Here is a 19,041-nt window from a genome sequence, read left to right on the forward strand (position 1 = left end):
TGTTCCCTTGTGCTGTGCTCTTCACCTCCTCCATGAACTTATTGACCAAAGTGGGAGAAACTGGGGAGCCCATGGAACACCTATGTTTCTATCTGTAAGGGTAGCCCAGTAAAACTGCCAGATGTTCCCTAAACACTTAAATACCTAAAAAAAAACTGACATTCACAAAACAAGGAGAAGGGAAAAACATTTTCTGAAGGGCACCAAGACACATTACGCAAGAGAGGGGAAACACATCAACCATTAAACACTTAGAAAGTGGTAAAAACTGTAAACTGAGATGAAGAACAGGAGAGCAGGGTTGAAGAGGTGACCCAGGTTATGGTTCACATCCAGAGAGAAACAGTCTACCTCTAACCCAGTAAAACTGACAAAGAACAAGAGATATAATCTAACTTTTGGTTTGCATTGAAGATTAACAAAAACATGAGTTAGTACAAATAGGGAACAGTGTCAGACACATAGCAAGAATTACTAAGAAGAGGAAATCTCTTACTATTGTGCTTCTTGTATTTCTTAAAAAAAAAAACGAGACAGAACACTCTAAGCTTAAATTAAAATACCATTTCAGTGTATAGACACATTCATAGCACATAAGAGTAAGAAGATGAGCTTTTACCTGGAGTTCCACGTTGAGTCGAGGCATTGAAGAAGCTCTGCCCTGGCTCTCCAGACCTGATCCAGGGAAAGGGGCTGTGCTGCTGACGCTGTTTTCTATCTTTCTCAGCTCTACTGACACCTGGACACACAATAATAACAAGTTCCACATTACTGCATGCCTCAGTGCTTCCTTTTTTACTGATCTGGAACCTTTAAGGATGTAATGATCATTACAGTTTAGAAAGATTTTACAAATCATTTCCAGGAGTATGACAGCCTGTTAGTATCTGAGTGAAAAGGGTTGTGTTCAAAACAACAGCAGTGCAACATAATTAACCAGAGTAATCTGTTTTTGATAGTTATTATATTTCTACATCTCACTCAATAACTGCTGGAGATAGGCACTGATTGGGCATAGCGACACGTATTGCCTGCCTACCAAAGATTGATTTTTAACCAATTACGTTATCAAATGAAAATATAAGCTGCAGGCACCATAAGAAACCACAACAAGTTACACTGGTCAAGGCACTTCTTGCTGTTCTTCTTTCAAAGACGAAATTGTGGATTCTAAATAAGCAGATGTGATAGATGATGTTTTATTGCCAAAACATCACAAAGGACAAACGTAACCTTTTCATTAAAATCTTGTGTTTGGAAATGATGAATGCCTTTTAGTAGCTGGAAAGACTACTCATTATCCGTGGTCTATGTTTGTTGAAATCCTAAAGCAGAAATACGTTAACACTTAATTTTTTTTCTGTGTTTCTTGCAAGCAATATCATTAGCTCAACATTTACAACCATGATTGCATATTTAAACTCTTTCTATTTATTGTGCAGCATTTATTGTGTATGGAGAATGACTAAAGCTTGTCCTAAATGCGCACAGTATAATACGTCTGTAAATGTACATTGTCTTGTGTCCTGTGATGTTTCATTATAAGTATAATAAATCACTCCCATACTGAGCCTCCAGCCTGTAGAGCTAATTTCAATGAATTCAGTTCAATTCAATTAAATTCAATAAAATGTTATTAATATGGCACTGTCAGGGTTCTCTGTGTTGTCCTGCTCTAACTCTACTCCTCAGGTGTGTCTAGTTAGCTGAGGGGGCGTGGCCCACACCTGCGGCTCGTTGCAGGCGGCTTCCTCTGGCTTCTTAAGCAGAGCGCTGACAGATGGAAGACGCCAGAGCCTTAACCAGTCGTGGTACGATGTGGCCTCTGACCCAACTCCTGGAAACCTGCTTGTGAGTTTTTTCGTCTTTGAACTTTGACTAATTTTGGATCTCCCCGTTTTTGTCACAGTTTTTGGTGCTTGGATGCACTCACCTGTCTTGACGTCTTGTCCGAAGAACCAGATCTTCAGAATTCTCTCGCTCAGATTTTGCTCTGGCTCACCCCTCATACTCCCTGGATGTTACCCAGCGGGGCCTGAGATTCCCCCTCCCGGATTCTACTGGTTCTTCCCTCACTCTGGTCAATCCATCTGTCACCCACTTCCGAGGAGGCTCGCTCTGGATCCCTCACCAGTTACATCTGCCGCCCTCAGCCACTAGCCGCCAAACACCAACAGGGGTAGGATCACAGAGTTCCCTCGGCGCTACTTCCCCCCGGTTAGGTCCGCCCAGCTTTATGGTAAGCAGCGCAGTTTCTAGTAGTTCTCCTGGTTCACCTTCCAAAGTCACTTACTCTTCTCTTTGCAGTCTCTCCAGCCGTGACGTTCTGACCCTGCCGAGTTGCCCGTAGTTCCGTCCTTTATATCTGCCTTTTTTCCTAAATAAACATCTTAAAACTGTGCTTTGCTTCCCGATCGTATCTGCATGTGGGCTCGTCATCTGAAAACCATGACAGGCACCAATTCATGATACATGTCATCTCAATGCACTTGACAAGCAGCATTCACTCCTCCTGAAAGAGCGTAGAGCCACAGTGGACAGTCATCTCCATTGTCCATCGCTTTGCAGCAATCTTTCATACTGAGCAAGCATGAAGCGACAATGGAGAGGAAAACTCCCATTTAATGGGAAGGAAAAACCTCCAGCAGAACCAGGCTCAGTGTGAATGGTCATTTGCCTTGACCGACTGAAGAATAGAAAGGATCCTTTGGCATCAAGTTTGTCACTCTTAAAGTGGTGTTAGTACAACTTTACTGAGACTTTAAAACATAGTTGAAATGTGTAGTACATAAAAAAACGAAAGCTGTCCATGAATGTCTCTACATTACCTGATTGACAGTATCTGATGTGTCCACTGATGGGTCCTTGGATAAGGTTCTTTTTAGTTTAGAATGTATCCCCTCAATGGGCCTCTCCATCCCAAAGGAAAATGTTGACTTATTTCTGGGATCATAACCTGGTCTGCATGATACAACAGCCACATTTCAGTGCAACTATAAGAGCTTCAATTTATATTAAACGTTAGAATTCATTTAAATAAATACATTCGAAAAGTATGTGAGGTTCCCATCACATTGAGGTTCCCATCACTGATACAAGCTGTGGTAAAGACACTGTGAGGTCTGGAACTTACAGGATGCCTCCGTTGTTGATGGAGTTTGAGCTGGCTACTTGATGGAGTGACTCTAGGTTTTGCTGGGATTGATGAACACTTGGTGAGCCCTGCATGTGAGTCAGAGGCAGCAATGGCTTAAACAGAGCCTCGACCTTGCACTGTGGAGGAGAAATTGATGGCAACATGCTGAGGACATTCAGAAGCAGCAGGCATAATATTCTTGGACCCGGGAATAGAAATGTTCCTTTTCGCCACTAAAAAATGGACACTGTGGCCAGAATATTATTTTTACTCATGCATTTAGACATTCTGTGTGATACGTTGTGAATGCAGAAACAAACATGCGTCTGTAAAGTCGATGTGCAATTTTACTAATAACTGTCTGGTTTGAGTAACTCAAGTTTGACTGGGTTCCTTTATAGTGAAATGTCAAATAGCTTAAAGGTGCATAGCCACATAATTTGACATTTTTAAATTTATACATCAGTAACTCACTTTGGTTGCATACAAAGTTTTAATGAAAGATGATCTCTTTCTGCTGGTGTATTAGTTGTTATTTTGGCGTTTTACGCTTTGTTTTTGCTCAGTTTGTTAGTAAATAAAGCCGTTCGTGTTTATAAGAATGGAAGTACGACACTGCCCATGTGCAGGAAGCAGCTAAAGGCTATTAGCACCTCCCAGCGAACTGTGGAAACAATGAAAACGTCCAGGGTGGGAAGGAGGGGTGAAACACAAAAAAAAAAAATTCCAAGAGGGAAAAGGCTGGCATAGTGCTGGGAATACAGTATGAACTTTGGTGTTCACTGAAGCAGAAGCTAAAGCTGCCGAGGCTCAGATGTGACTGCAGAGTTGATGGACGTGAGTAAACGTCCTTATTAATACTGTGATAATAGTAATAGCAATGCTCTTCTTAGCGTACAAACATCAGAAATAAACTGACTGATTTTTACCTTGATGCTGTGTCCCTGTTTACGTTTATGAATGGGAATCTTATTTCTCCGTGATGTTACTGTAGATTGGTTTGTTTAATTAATAACAGTTGGTCTTCGATCACGCCAAGCTGCCGCTTTACTGCGAGGCATTTCAGGGGGCTCAGGCTCGCTTCGGCATTATTTAGTACTGGTTTATTAGTCTCCTTATGGTTTTCTTATTGTTCTGTGGTACTGCCAGTAGATGGAGCCACATCTGTTTATATCTGCTCATCGCGCCCGTTGCTAGGGTTCTATTTAGGCTCAAAAAGGACTATCAAAACACTATGAGGATGGATGCTTGCAGTATACAGCCTTATTTTTTCATGATCAACTGGATTTTGGTCTTTTTGGTATAGGCATATAATGTGGCTACATACCTTTAAGTATGACCAACCTGTGGAAACACAAGTACTTTCCTTGTCTTTCTCAAGTCATGCAGGTGTACAGTGAAATTAGGCATATCTTATGCAAGCTCGATGCCACATGCATTCAGTTTTACATTGAGCGTGCTTCACTGCATTTGTGTGCATGTTTGTGCATATGTGAGTATTCAAGAGGTGTGGAAGATGTGCAGACATTTTACCTGGGCGCCAGAGATGGCCATTTGCTGCAACTGCAACCTCCTTGCTCGATTCTGCTTATAGTAATCGAAGATCATCAGCGCTGCATAAACCTTTCCTACCGTCAGCTCATTGGCTGAGGATGTGAGGGGACAAAAAATAATGTGAGAAGAGAGGAGTGAGACAACTCTGTAAACTTATTGCTTTTCCCTTTGATCTTGGCAAGCACATTTAATTAATGGTTTTGGAAAAAAATTGCTCTTTGTTGTATGCACAATAAATAATTAAATAGATTTTTTGGAGGTATTGCAGCAACTTTATGTAACAATCAAAAAGCCACTAGTGGCTGAGGTCTGGCTTTTCTTTGTCTGACCCGCTCATTTAAAAAAAGGGATCCGCTGAGATCAAATACTGCCTTTGTTAAATTTATTGAGAAAAAAGCAAATAATCAACTTAGAATAAGATGTCTAGATTAACTTAGAATCGCAGCAATATGTATAACGATCAACAGAAAATACATTTTGGGAAGACTTTCATTGAACCGTAAAGGAAATATTAGCATTTACATCCATTTGGTTTTATGTAGGTAATTTGGATCCAAATCTGTCTAAACCAGATAAATATCTTCATAGAATGTTCGTGGCTGCAAGTAAAAAAGGTATTACCAAGCAATGGCTTACCAAAGATCCCCCAAATATAAACCAAGGGCTTACCATAGTGAAAAGCATTCAGTCCATGGAGAGCTTAACTTTTATACAAAGGCTTCAAAAGAGTGGGGTGATTCTCTCTTGGAGAAATGGAAAACCTACCTCATGCTAAGGGGTGATAATTGGTAACAACCAATTTTGGATTCCGAATGAGAGGGGTGGTTTATGCTGATTGATAATCTGATCAACATACATGTAAACGCTGATCAGGATCAAGTTATTCCAAATGAGGCAAACTGACCCAAGTGCGCATGTGCACCTGAATTAAACGTGAGGTGTTTCAGCGTTGTTGAGTGACGAAAATATATCAAGAAGCAAAACTGTCGGGGCACTCAACACAATTTTTCTATTTGAAACTTTAAAAGAGCTTAAAATTATTATTTATTCAAAAATGTTTCAACTTTAATTAGAAGCTGGTGCAAGACCAGTCTGGGCGCTCAGAGCTAAATTACTGCTTTATTGCTATATTTTGTTGTTCAGCAAAGACAGAAGTAATTATTCTTCTTTGTTTTTTAGGGAAATTTGATAGCTGTGCATGTCAGAGTGGTTCTATTCTGAATAACAAAACTCATGTGGGTTGACTGAAAATGGTCCAAAATGTTGCTGCCCTTCCGTTAACTGGTACCAGAAAACGAGAGCACATTTCTCCAGTTTTAGCAACAATTCATTGGCTACTGGTTCACATTCAGATGGATTTTAAAATTCTTTAATTTGTTTTTAAATATCTTCATGGCCTTGCTTTCCAGCATCTGTCAGACCTGCGTCATCTGCACGCTCCCTCTCGTTTTCTCAGGTCTGCAGAAAAGTTTTTATTAGTCATCCAAAAAACAAAGAGTGCAAAGAGGTAACCACACTTTCTCTGTCATTGCACAAAAATCTGGATTCAAGTAGTTTTGTATATCAGGCAGGCCCTTTCACTTTCTGTCGTTAATGTTCTCTTAAAACAGATCTTTTTTCCCAGTTTGAGATGTTAGCTGTTGAAGTTTTATTGTTTGTATTTTGTGGATCTGTGTTTTAAGATTTTGCTTGCTTTAACTTTTTATTCTGTTTTAAATGACTAGTTTTTAGATTGTATAAATAATGTTGAGCTGAGAATGTTATTAATTTTTTAAAAAGGGGAAAATATGGTTGTTTTGCAAGCAGAAGTTCTTCAAAAACAGCTCAATAACATAACACAATACTCCCTGACTTTAACAAGAAAATATTGTAGTTGATTATAAAAGGCACAATGTGAATTATCAGATTCACATCCAGGCAATCAAAACACCACTGATTATCATTAATCTACAGGCTTGTTTATCAATGTAAGTCTATAACCTCATTGGTGACTGAGGCTGAATTTCATCAAGCCTATATGGTTCCCCTCAGCCGCGACACTTGAAGTACAAAGGGATTCACGGTGCGTCTTTATGCATAATCCAGCTGGTGATTTTTCCCTCTTTTCAGCTCTATGCACTTCTAGACTGTTACTGTTTATAACCATTTTTATCACCTTTCGCAGCGACAGATTTGTCATCTCAGTTTCCACCCTGACCAGAATTATCTCCTCTATTCCACAGGGTGCTCTAGTGTGTGATTACGCATGCTAAAGGCGGAGTTTGAAGTTCTCTGCCGAGCACATGTGCTGTTTGTGGTTGGATAAGATGGAATGATTACATTCTGCTTCACTTTTAGCTCACTAATAGTCTTAAATGTGGAATCCTATAGGAAACTAAGCACTTTTAATGCAATACAACCCCAGATTTGATGAGTATAGGCGCAGCTTTTTAAGCTCTTTGCCTCACTCGTTCCTAAGTGAAAAAAAGCACTTTTTTGGTAACGTCTGGTACCAGCATAATTTATACTTAATTATACCGGTGTGAAAGGTGAGCGGATTTGTTCCCCCATTGGTGTGCTGTGCGTGAGGAATAAACAGTGGAAAAAAAGCACAAATAAAGACTGGAAAGGGCTCCTTTAGAGGGAACAGGAGGAATGACGGGTCTGAGCTGAAGCATCTGATGTTACAAGTGACTTCAAATGCCCCTAAAAGTGTGCACCTAAATTACATTTAACTTAATTATGCACACCTGATCCAAGCGCAAGGTGACGCAGCACGCCCACCACAGCACCACTGGTTCTGTGTCGTTATACAAAATAGCATGAAACACAACCACTAACTCTTCTATTGATTTTAAAGATATACTATGCAACCAGGGTTGATTTTCCAGCTGTTCTCAGCTGTTCTGGTTTCTCCGTCAAGCCAGGCGCGGTTGTTTTGAGCTTAGCAGACAGGCGAATGCAACGAAAAGTCGAAAAAACGGCAGTACAAACAATGACTAACACAGTGAAGGTATGAACATCAGGGTTTCCCGCAGCGCTATCTTGGCGAGGCGGCCGCCTCGCCAAACTCACGCTACCACCTCGCCAACATTCAAAAAAAGAAAATAATTTAAATAATAATAATAAAAATAATTATAAAAAAAAAAAACTCGATATGCTTGCATGTTTATTTGACGTTAACACGCGGTTCTTTGTTGCTTTCGCGCGTTCATATAGTGAATGGCAGGGCAAAAACACATGGAGTTCTCGCCGTAAAGCAAGACCGACTCTCGCGGTCTTGCACGAGACTTCTGAGCCTGTGAGTGCGGGCCGAGGGCTCTTGCTATTGCAAGTACGGTATTTCCCCCACAGACCACCAGGGCGGCCAAGAAAACCTTTGTTCGACCTGAAATGACTCATTTAATCATCCAAAATGGTATGGAACACATTAATTAACTGAAAAATGTTGCATAGTATGCCTTTAATTGGGACATTTTGCTATTTTGCAGATGGAAAGACATTAAATGTAGTGGTTCACATTAAAAGACTGGTCTCAGATAAAAGCCCCTGACTCTAAGGGAAGAGAGGGGAGAGGAACAGTAAGAGTGCTGAGACACTGAAACATGGCACATGTAGTTAAAAAAAATGCTGACTTAATTGCTTGTGAGTCTCTGAACCCCATGTGGCCACATGGGTGGGTTGTCTCCCCAGTGAAGAACTCCTCTCTCCTGGAGGGGTCACAGGTTAAAAAGGGTGATAAATCCTAGCAGGCTTGGTAAATAGCAGTGTTGACACCCCCTGCTCTGATGGGCAGTCCCCTGGGACCTGTAAAAGTCTCACATTTCAGTGGCTTTAATCTTACAGTCTGATTTTATCCTCTATGGGTGATTGCACAACACGGTACAACCCAATAATTTTTTGCTTTTTAATCCGAATACATTTCAATCCAATCATGAAATATTGTGCATGTAAACAGCTAATGAAGGCAGTAACCAACAACTGGGAATTTGTTGTATTTTTACATGTATGAAACAGGTTTTAATAATTGAATAAGACTGGGACTCGGTATCAGCTGATGCATATTTTTTAAATGACTTCCATCGGTGTCAGGGGCATAATTTACAGGAAATCATCATCAAAACCAGCAGCTCTAAAAGTAGAGTAGGACTACAGACAGATCTGTTACTGTCTTTTTAAAATTTCCAGATTTAACAACAAAACCTTAATCTAAGCAATCAATTTATCCTCTAGAGCAGGGATTCCCAAAGTGTGGTGCACGCACTGCAGCTAGGGGTTGCGCAAGATGAAAAATGTAATGGTGGTCTGACAGTGTTTTTTCCCCACACCATAAAGATGTGTAAATAAACATTTCCTTTATAAAAATTAAAATAAAAAATAAAAATAAAAATGTAATAAATAAAAAAATGAAAATGTATTTATTTAGTCGAAATCTTCTACGTTTCATTTTAAGATGAAATATAGAGGAAGTTATGTTCTTCTACGCATTGTGCTGTTTATGCGCACCTAGCCTGTGGCCTCTACTTCATTCATTCTCACAAATATGCTCAGTTGGCTGAAACCAGGGAAACTATTAGGCAGGTGAGACATCTAAGGTCAAAGTTAGTGATGCAGGGGGAGAGGAACCAAGAGAGAGAGAAAGAGAGAGAGGAATTGGAGGCAACAGAGGAGAGAATTGCAATGGAAAGCTGTGGTGTGTTGCCATGGGAGTGTTTACCTGCTGAATGTAACCGCTATGAAACAATCAGGAAATAACTTTTTATTTCTCTGATTATTAACATCTTTATGGAGTGCTCTGTTATTGTTACTCTGTGCCGCTCTACCAAAGTCCCTCTCTCTCTCTCTCTCTCTCTCTCTCTCTCTCTCTCTCTCTCTCTCTCTCTCTCTCTCTCTCTCTCTCTCTCTCTCTCTCTCTCTCTCTCTCTCTCATCGGACACAAATCAAATTAAATGTCTTTGCGTTTGTATTTTGCAGCATAAATTAGGCAGACTCAGATTTAATAGATTATCAGAGTTTAGTCCGTGAATCCACCTGAATGGTCTCTGTTATGATGGTTGTGTTGTCATAACTGCAACTGCAATTTTTTGGGGATTTTTTTGGATGGAAAAGATTGAGGGTGCGCCCACCCGGTTGAGAAACAGAAGGTGTGCGGCTAAAAACGTTTGGGAACCCCTGCTCTAGAGTCAAAGCCAACCTGACAATTCAAAGAGGCTTCTCACATAGCTGACACTTCCAGGTGCCTGTACATGAACTTTACCCAGAATCTCACTTTTGATACAGGCGCCCTCAGTTGTAGACCTATACCCAATCATTCCTTTATTTAAAAAAATCATGAATCATGAGGAAGTCTTTTTACTGACGCTATCTATTTCAAGGGTTTCAGTCAGTAATCAAAGCTTGTTGAAGCTGTCATGCCCTGGCCTGTATGTTTGCATGCTGCCACATGCACTGCTGTAGTCTAGATTATCTGATGCACCTATGAGCCACCTCCTTTCTGGTAAGGGCTCAAGTCTACTCTGCATACCAAGAACCAGAACCAAATACGGAGAAGCAGCATTTATTTGTTATGCTCCACTTATCTGGAACAAACTCCCAGAATTTGTTTAGAATTGCTTTTGAATGTTAAGTCTGTTGTGTATCCTTTGCCTGCCTTTTGTTGCCTGATCTCGACCAAGACCTCGTTTCCTGGATTTCCATGTGTCACCTTGCCTTCGTCGGGCACTTCACTGGCTTGTGAAGTTCATGCCCCATGACTTACACCTCTTGCCTGGCCCATGGATTTGTCTGCCTACATCTGCCTTCCTGTGTATGAGGAGGGGCTGTAAATTGTCTCTGTAACTCTGTTGTTATGAGGGATTGCAGCAAAGCCATGTACAATGCAGACGACTCTCCCTGTGGCCCTACGGTTCCCCAGGAGTGAATGCTGCTTGTCGGGACTTTGATGCAATCAACTGGTTTCCTTATATAGGACATTTTTGACCAATCTGTATAATCTGACCCAATCTGTATAATATGATTGAACTTGACTTTGTAAAGTTCCTTGAGATGACATGTTTCATGATTTGGCGCTATATAAATAAAATTGAATTGAATTGAATTGAATTGTAAAGACCCAGCCTGCTGTGATGTCATCACTCTCTTGGCTGTTGTGTTCAGTATCCATTCGAAGCCCAGGGACCTACTGATTGGAATCATTATCCCCACCTGGGTTCACCTGGATTCTAAGAAGTGTGTCCTGGCAGTTTCCTGTTTTCAACCAAAGAATTTCTTAGAATAAACTTCTTTAAAGGCACACTGTACGGCTGAATTTCCCAGTCCTCTGTCTGTTGCATTACAGGGGCACAGAAACAACTACCATAGTGTTTTTGAAATGAGGCTTTCTTAAATTGCTGCAATTACTGCAGGTTCATTGTTAGAGGTTAAGGAGACGATAGGTCAGTCTAAGCCAGCAGTAAAGGCGAGCCATTCAGTGTCAAATACTGAATGGGAAAATGTATCTATGCATGATTATGCACATGAACAAGTGTACTCACGTTCTCACATTGGGAACCAATGCTTTAGATAAAAGGGTTGTTTACGAGCCCATGCAGGACAACTTAAGCTTTTATTAGTTGAAAATGAAGCAGGTACGTACGTTTGTGTGGTGTCACTAGCAGGTCCATGGTCTTCTGAGAGAGGCTGGGCCAAACTGTGGATATTTCTTTCTTTAACTCAGCATCCATTAATCGTTGCAACACCATTCCTGCAAATCAACAATAATAACTACAACCTGCTAAATATATATAGGAAAGAAGCATAAAAATCAAACTGTCAAACAAAAGGTAGATTCTCGTTTATAGATGTGAACCCGTAAAACATCTACATCAGCTCACCAAGCTTCTTATGGTTATTTAATACAATGTTGCAGTCTGAACTAGATGCACTGATCTATCAGGCTTCTCCTGGCTGATATCAATTCCTGGTTTTATTTTAAGGTCTTAACTGCCTGGTCTTACTTACATTTTTAAAAGAAAGGAACTATAACCCAAAAAAGGAGAAACCAAGATTGCAGAATGTTTGACATGGGCAATAGTTCTAAACTTATCAAATAAATTGAAGGACATGTCCCAAACTCCAATCTCAGTGTGAATAGACAAAAAATAAACAAAATAAAAAACTCAAAATACATGTAATAGGTTGATACCTTTATATAATGAAGAGTTTTAATTCTTCGTTATGCATTTTAAGGAGTAGAAAATTTTTTACATTTCTCCCACATTGTTTTAAAAATATTATCATACACATAGGACCGTTTTTAGAGAAGTTTTCATCCACACAAACCTGTATAAATTCACAATTGAACGTTGTTTTAAACATGCCAGACACATAGGGGGCAGTGTACCGTAAAGCTAACACCTGTGTCAGCCAGTCAGAATTCCGTTCAATTCTGTTCAATTCCATTCCGTTGAATGGCATTGTGCCTCTGTATTGGGAGGGATGTTGGTTTAAAATAACTGATCTCCAAGCGCTCTTTCTCCTTTGCACCTCAACATACTGGAGCAGTTGAGCTTGTAAATACAAACAAAAAGCCTCTCAACCAACTGTAATGTTTATAACGTTCCATGTATGGTTTTACTTTGAAGTCTCTATATGGAGGTGAAGACAGGAAATGCTGTGTGGTGTCAGAGGTAACAGTTGGAAATAAACCAGCAGAGATGCTATAGGTTGGTGAAGTTGTCCAGTTTAACATTGACAGGACACATATCTTAAACAGTCAACCACAACACCAACGTAGAAATCAGTACCTCTATGACAGCCTTAATTTTTCACTCTACTGTATTGCCAAGTCCATAACGATGGTAACAGGTAACATCAGTGGTGTATTATTTGTCACAGACTGTGATGCAGGAGACCCTAAATCTCCATCTTGTCATGTACACATGCAAAAAAATGACTTTTTAAAAAATTCCTCTTTGTCCTGAGTTTCTGGAATAATTAGTTTTTAGAGATAAAACAGAGTTTATGTGTGCATGAAAGGCCTCACCACATAAAATGTGTTTCCTAGATATCTGGCTATGTGTGGACTAGTCCTCAAAAACCATTGAATGCTTTTTGTCATTTTGTAGATGTTTGAGTTTATCTGACCTGAGGCTAGCTTGATCTCCAGTGCAGTGCGAATCAAGGCCATCAGTGTGGATGTAAAGTGAACTGTGTTGTCATCAGCGATGGGCATGTTCATTTTGACAAGGCGCTGCGGAGAGAATTAGGTGATAGAAACAACATTATGGTGTGATAAAATTTCAGTTTGCAAATATCCAATCCACTTAGAGAACTCCATCTGTGTGCTACTGTAACAAAGTCTTCTCTATTATTTATTGATTGTTTTTTTAATGTTTGCTATCATTTTCTTTATAATTGCCAAATTTACTCAGACTCAATTTAGCACACAAAAAGTCTTCTCTACATACATGTACAGACAAACTAGACATTCACATTCATTGCTATCGTCTACATTATGCACTACTTTGCAAGTCGAAGTGCACTGGTGCAAGACCGACATTAACAAAAAAAAAAAGTGAGAGAAGGCATGTAACGCATAACCATGAAGGTGCCTGGACAGTTGCAGGAGCTCGACTCTGTGGTTACTATCCCAACAATCATGAACTTGGGAGTTGAAGAGACTGAACATGCTGTAGATGTAAAGTGGCAGCTACCAATAAACAATCTCCATTCCACCAAACTGGGCCAGCCTTAGAAAAAATATTCAAAGGTAGATTTATATGACACTAATGGCATCACTAGAAGCAAAAAAACAAAACAAAACAAAAAAAACAACAACAAAAAAACCCCCAGAGACTGTTGAAGAGTTGAGCTCCCCTGAACACAAAAAGCATTCATCTACACATTCTAACAGTGGCAGAGCAGAGGAGAAGACCAGAGAATGAGGCGGGGATGGAAAGTTGAGGGTCCACACACACACACACACACACACCCCACACACACACACACACACACACACACACACACACACACACACACACACACACACACACACACACACACACACACGCACACACACACACACACACACACACACACACACATACAGAGTCTGTTAAGAAATCCACTAAGCACACAAACAAGCATGATTAGGGATAACATTTTTATCAGATAGAATTTGAAAGAAAATAAGTTATTGTTTGCAAATATGAAACGCTTGAATGAAAAATCTGCTGTAAAGGGAGTCTGATACCTCAATTAAGCTCTTGTGGTGCACAAAAGGCTGTTATGAGACTATTTAATTATCGAATTACGCTCAAAGCTACATCGGATATCCAGTAATGTTTCCTGAGCTTGGCAAGAGCTGAAAATGTCAACTTTACACATGTGTATTCCCATCTCACAAGCACATCACACAACCACATTAAATATTGAAATGAAAACAGTTGCTATGAAAAAGTTTGGAAAACAATAACAAAAAAAAAGATTATAAAAGATCAAGAAAAGTTTCTTTTTTAGACTGATAAACCGATGGAGGTTAAATCAATTAAAAAAACTTTATTAACCCCAAAGGGTAATTTAACGATGGAGTTCCCCATCGAGTTGTTGTAGATGGTGATGGCTGGAGGCAGGATCTCCTATAGCGGTCTGTCTTACAACAGATCTGGAGAACCCTCATATAGGAGGTCAATGGCTGCTTTCATGACTTTTAAAGTCAGAATTTGGTCCACTCAGTCAGATTAATAATGTCTTATTAATGACCAGTTTAATTACATGAATCAACATTGAAACTATGCAAAGTTAAAACCTGGAGCCATCACACAATTTCAACCTGGACTTTTCAGTTGTTCAAATAATAATGTGATAAAAAAAAATACAATATGAAGATTAAAGAACAGAGACCGCAGTCATAATAGTTACCTACAAAGCTACAAAAACAGTAAAGTAGCAAACCTAAAGGAAAAGTTATTTTTTTTTTCTGCAGTTAGGGGAACAAAAGAAGCAAAACAGACTGCCTCAGCAGATGAGCTGTTGAAACAGTTCCTCCTTGCCTCAGAATCTTTAAACTTTTATTTGTATCTGATACTGCAGAACTGTTTTATAAAGTTGAGTCATATTGTTATTCCTTTCTAACTTGTCTGGAGTTCCTATGGGCAGCTATGGTTCTGATTATTTTATACCACAGAATATGTCGCAACGGTGCCATACTTGCATAAAAGATGCAGTGTTTCCTCTGTCATAAAGGAAAAACAGTGAGGGAACCTATGCTGGTACTTAGCGCCACCACAGGAGGTGAAGATACAGATCCATCATCCCAGCTATCATCAAGAAAAATGTAAGATTACTTCCCAAAAAGTTAGACAAGGTGGCAGCACTCGTCCTGCACATGAGAGAGGCTTCTTCACTGCCCACTTTTAAAACTCACCTTAAAACCTACTACTACTCTTTGGCTTTTACCACTAGCGAGACTTAGTTTTCATTTTAAATTGGTTTTATTGTTTCTTTTAAGTGTTTTTGTGCGTTATCTTAGTTTTTTAATGAACGTGTTTTAGCTTGTAGCAATGTAGAGCACTTTGTTTCAGCTGTTTTAAGGGCTTTATGAATAAAGAACGCATGGTGTGGTATCCTGCTAAAGACAGAAAATCAGCATTACATTAGAACCCGGACCTATTCTTCCCCTGAGAAAACTCCCACAGCCAAAAACGTATGTATCTCTTTATTTACCATAATCTTATAAATTTTGATTCCACCACCATAAACACACTGCAAGGAAAAACGTGCTTTGAAGTTGCTGACATTAGCACACTTCCCTGAGTTATTGCTGCTCTTAGGGCAAACATTAGGAGGTGTTGAATTTCTGGGTGTTGAACTACTGGCAGCCCTTTTCTCCTGCTGGCCAATCAGTACATTTATTCCAGTCCCCCAATGTTACAAGCCCTTAGAGGATTTACCCTAGCAATGCCTAGCATCAATTTTTCCAGACAATTTATTTCATATCTCAGCAACAGCGCAACAAAGAGAGGCACTGGAAATATTGTGTGAAAGCCCAGCTTTCTCGCCATCATTCTCGCAAGACTCTGTCACTCAGAGAGAGAGCTATCAAGAATCTTTATTGTCATTATATGTTACCATAATTACATTTTTGATGAGGCAGACACCGGCTCAGGATGCACATATTTACACATAACATGCAAACATAACGAGACAAATATTTCCATTTTTTGTCCTAAACAGTCGATTGCACTGGCCAACAACAACCCTTCCTCAGGGTTAAAGTGTACATACAGTCCTTAGCAGCTAATGGATTCATTTTCAAGTCAAAACGTTCACAGCAGTCTACAATATGGTGCAATAAATTTAGTTTTAGAACTGTGTAATTTGTATGTCTAAGCAGACAATCCCTGAAAGATTGAAGCGTGTGAATACTCATTTTAAAGTGAGAGGCAGTACAAATGATTCTCATCCAATCAGAAACCTGTGTAACCAGTAGTGTGTTTGTAACAATTAAACATCATGAACTGGGCTGATCGTTTATAGATTTTCAGCAGGGGGCAATAGCCCTCACAGCTTTGGGAAAGTAGCTGCTTTTACTTGAGAGAGAGAGAGAGAGAGAGAGAGAGAGAGAGAGAGAGAGAGAGAGAGAGAGAGAGAGAGAGAGAGAGAGAGTAAGAGAGAGAGAGAGAGATATTGAGTTAGTAATACAGAGTAGTTCAAACATGCAGATATTTCTATACTCAGCACAGTCCAAAAATATGCTTTCAATGTTAATAGGCCTCTTTAAATCGGCCTTAGGACTAGGACAGGGTGTGCGTCCCTAGTTGTTTGGCTTGTGGCTATTAGAGCAACCTACATACAAATAATTGTAAGGCATCAAATGCCAGTACTGTTGCTTGAACACTGAAAGCAAATTTCATAAAAGTGAAAGACACAAGCAAATTTATGTTATTCCATCTCATTACATGTTAAAGACTAGAACAGACTGGCGGATGTGAGACTGGATCAGTATGAACTTCACCACACCTACAGTAAAGAAGGAAAAGTACAGTCTAGTTCTGATCTAGTTCATGCAGCTCCTCTGATCTAATGTAATATTCAGATGTAAACTTAATTTCACTTAGTGGTATATTTCAATCATTAGAAAGCATATGAAAAACAAATGTTTTCTTCATTGTTGTGCATTATTTGCAACTGCTGATTTCCAGCAACCAGACTAAAATAAAAGGGGTAAGAGAATGGTAGGGAAGGGGCAGAAAGACAGACCCTCAGAGAGGAAAGCACAGTGAGACAGTATTCCTCCTACAATAACGTAAAATCGGCCACGATAACAGCATATCTGCACACGCATACACACACAAAAAAACCTATGGTGTTCCATTTAAATATGATATTGACCAAAGATCCCAAACCATTGTAAATTTCACTTAGTTAAACCACTACTCAATGACAATAGCTCACACAAGCAGCTAGCTGAGCAAAACAGTAAAGATGGGGAAAATAAGACTGGGGCTTACACCAAAAAGATATCAGCACACTAGCAAAATAAAGAACGCACAAGGAGCACTGCAGAGCACGCCACTGGGAGAAACGCTGTTTTTGCACAGGGAAGAACATGGAAAGAGAGTAGGGTCTACCTTGTAGGCGACTCTTGGTGGACATTTCTTTCCCAAACCTAAGGGTGGGGGCATGTGTAGCAGCATCTGATACATATCGGAGTACTTGATACGGCCACTTCACAGGGTTGGAAGAAAAGAAAAAAAGAATGCAAACAGAGAAGGATGGGGAAGAAAAATCAACAGGAGAACAATGTAGAGGAGAAACAGAAATCTGTTGTCAATAGATTTCCTTGAGTGAGATGTAGGGTGGATGCCATCCTCAGCCACTGTGTTGGGACAAAAGGATGCATCGCTGTAGAACTCAGGATTCCTGAGAGGAAACATGGAATGGTAAAGAGTGAGTCTGCTCAGAGAAGATAGAAGGAGAAAAGGGGGGAGAATGGGTTGACCCAACACGCAGATGCTGATGGGTTGGAAGAGAAATGACAGCATTGTAATGAGAATGTCTGCCCTGGCATGCTTGCAGACATTCCACTGGTACTTCAATCAGGGTGCATGGAGACAAAGGTTTCAGTGCCAGCCTGACTTGTTCTGTTTCAATTAGCAATCTCTCCATAGGCATGGAAAAAGTTTTTTTTTTTAAATATCTTTGACCTCGTTCAATATAATTGATTGAATAATTTCACTGATGAAGATATTTAGGATTTTACTCATCTGGAATGATAGGAAAACAAAGATTCTGATGCCTAAAGTTTACAGACAAGAAAGCTGGCAGGGGGCATGTTGGGACAATGCCACTGCTATGAAAGCTTTGTTTCCTCTTCGGCATCATCAACCAAAGCCAGACAGTTTGGAGAGGTGAGTGCTAGTGTAAAGGTGATTTCATTGGTGCACAGCCATTCAATTAAAAAGTCTCTTGGCATAGAGGTACACAAAGCACCCTAGTGATGAAAATGTCCGGTATTTGCAAACCTTGTATGCTACCCTATTAGGGCAGTTCTTCCCTAAGCCAAGGGGGGGTGAGATAACGCGTAACAAATTGTACATATCCATATAGGAAATCCGTCCGCTGTGGAAAAGAACAAGCACATAAATAACTTTCAGGATACCTTCAACTTAAATCATATTCATCAGTGGGCTCATTGCATACAATGAGGAAGGAAGACTGAGAATGGGACTTCAATAAACCCCATAGCCACCAACAGAGATGAGAAATGAGATTAGGGTGCTTCTCTCCACTTATACTGTAAAAAGCTGTGTCAAGAATCAGAAGGGGCCAATAACATACCAGGCAGCCGGGTCATACTCGGCCCAAACCCGAATGAATTCATCAAGATGATGAGGTCCCAGGATGGAGGAGTCTCTGGTGAGGTACTCAAAGTTATCCATTATGACAGCCACAAAGAGGTTCAGCATCTAGAACACAGACAGTATGTCACATTTAACTCCAGATTTTGTTGTGGTTGCTTGAATAAAAAATAAACAAGCCATGAATAGTAAGCTAAAGTAGGGTTTTCAGAGATCTGACTCGATTTTTATACCTGACAGCCAAAACTGTTTACCAACTCAATAGTAATCCGCTTCTGTGTTTATTGGGTAGTCGCTATGTGATTACAACTATCATAGACAAAGACAGATATACTGTCCCTAGCTGCCTATGTTTTGGGTAAAATGTTACTACTACCATTGAAAAGCTAAATGTTACTACTACCATTGAAAAGCTAAATTTTTGATAGCCAAGATAACTATTATCAGTTTTAAATGGCTTACAGCCCTCACAGCAACTGAAGGACTTGGTATTAAGTAGATCACTAATGTTAAATCCTGTAGGAGAACTTC

The 19,041-nt window shown here is 39.9% G+C and overlaps 1 protein-coding gene across 4 annotated transcripts in view; it reads right to left on the bottom strand.

Annotated features, from left to right (window-relative positions):
• LOC105915367 (voltage-dependent N-type calcium channel subunit alpha-1B-like) overlaps window positions 1-19,041 on the bottom strand; it is a 49,786-nt gene that overhangs the window by 14,433 nt on the left and 16,312 nt on the right. Inside the window, exons 14-18 of one of the 4 annotated variants that reach the window (XM_036134121.1) lie at window positions 18,491-18,618; window positions 17,281-17,377; window positions 12,794-12,899; window positions 11,304-11,411; window positions 620-739 (exon numbers count right to left, since the gene is read on the bottom strand). In XM_036134121.1, the coding sequence (XP_035990014.1) occupies window positions 620-739; window positions 11,304-11,411; window positions 12,794-12,899; window positions 17,281-17,377; window positions 18,491-18,618 (559 nt within the window). Of the gene's footprint in view, window positions 1-619; window positions 740-8,167; window positions 8,380-11,303; window positions 11,412-12,793; window positions 12,900-17,280; window positions 17,378-18,174; window positions 18,272-18,490; window positions 18,619-19,041 lie in introns of those variants that run through there. The other 3 variants (XM_036134122.1, XR_004930310.1, XM_036134123.1) reach the window with 3 other exon arrangements.

Source organism: Fundulus heteroclitus, unplaced genomic scaffold (genome assembly GCF_011125445.2).
Source record: "Fundulus heteroclitus isolate FHET01 unplaced genomic scaffold, MU-UCD_Fhet_4.1 scaffold_741, whole genome shotgun sequence".
Taxonomy (NCBI): domain Eukaryota; kingdom Metazoa; phylum Chordata; class Actinopteri; order Cyprinodontiformes; family Fundulidae; genus Fundulus; species Fundulus heteroclitus.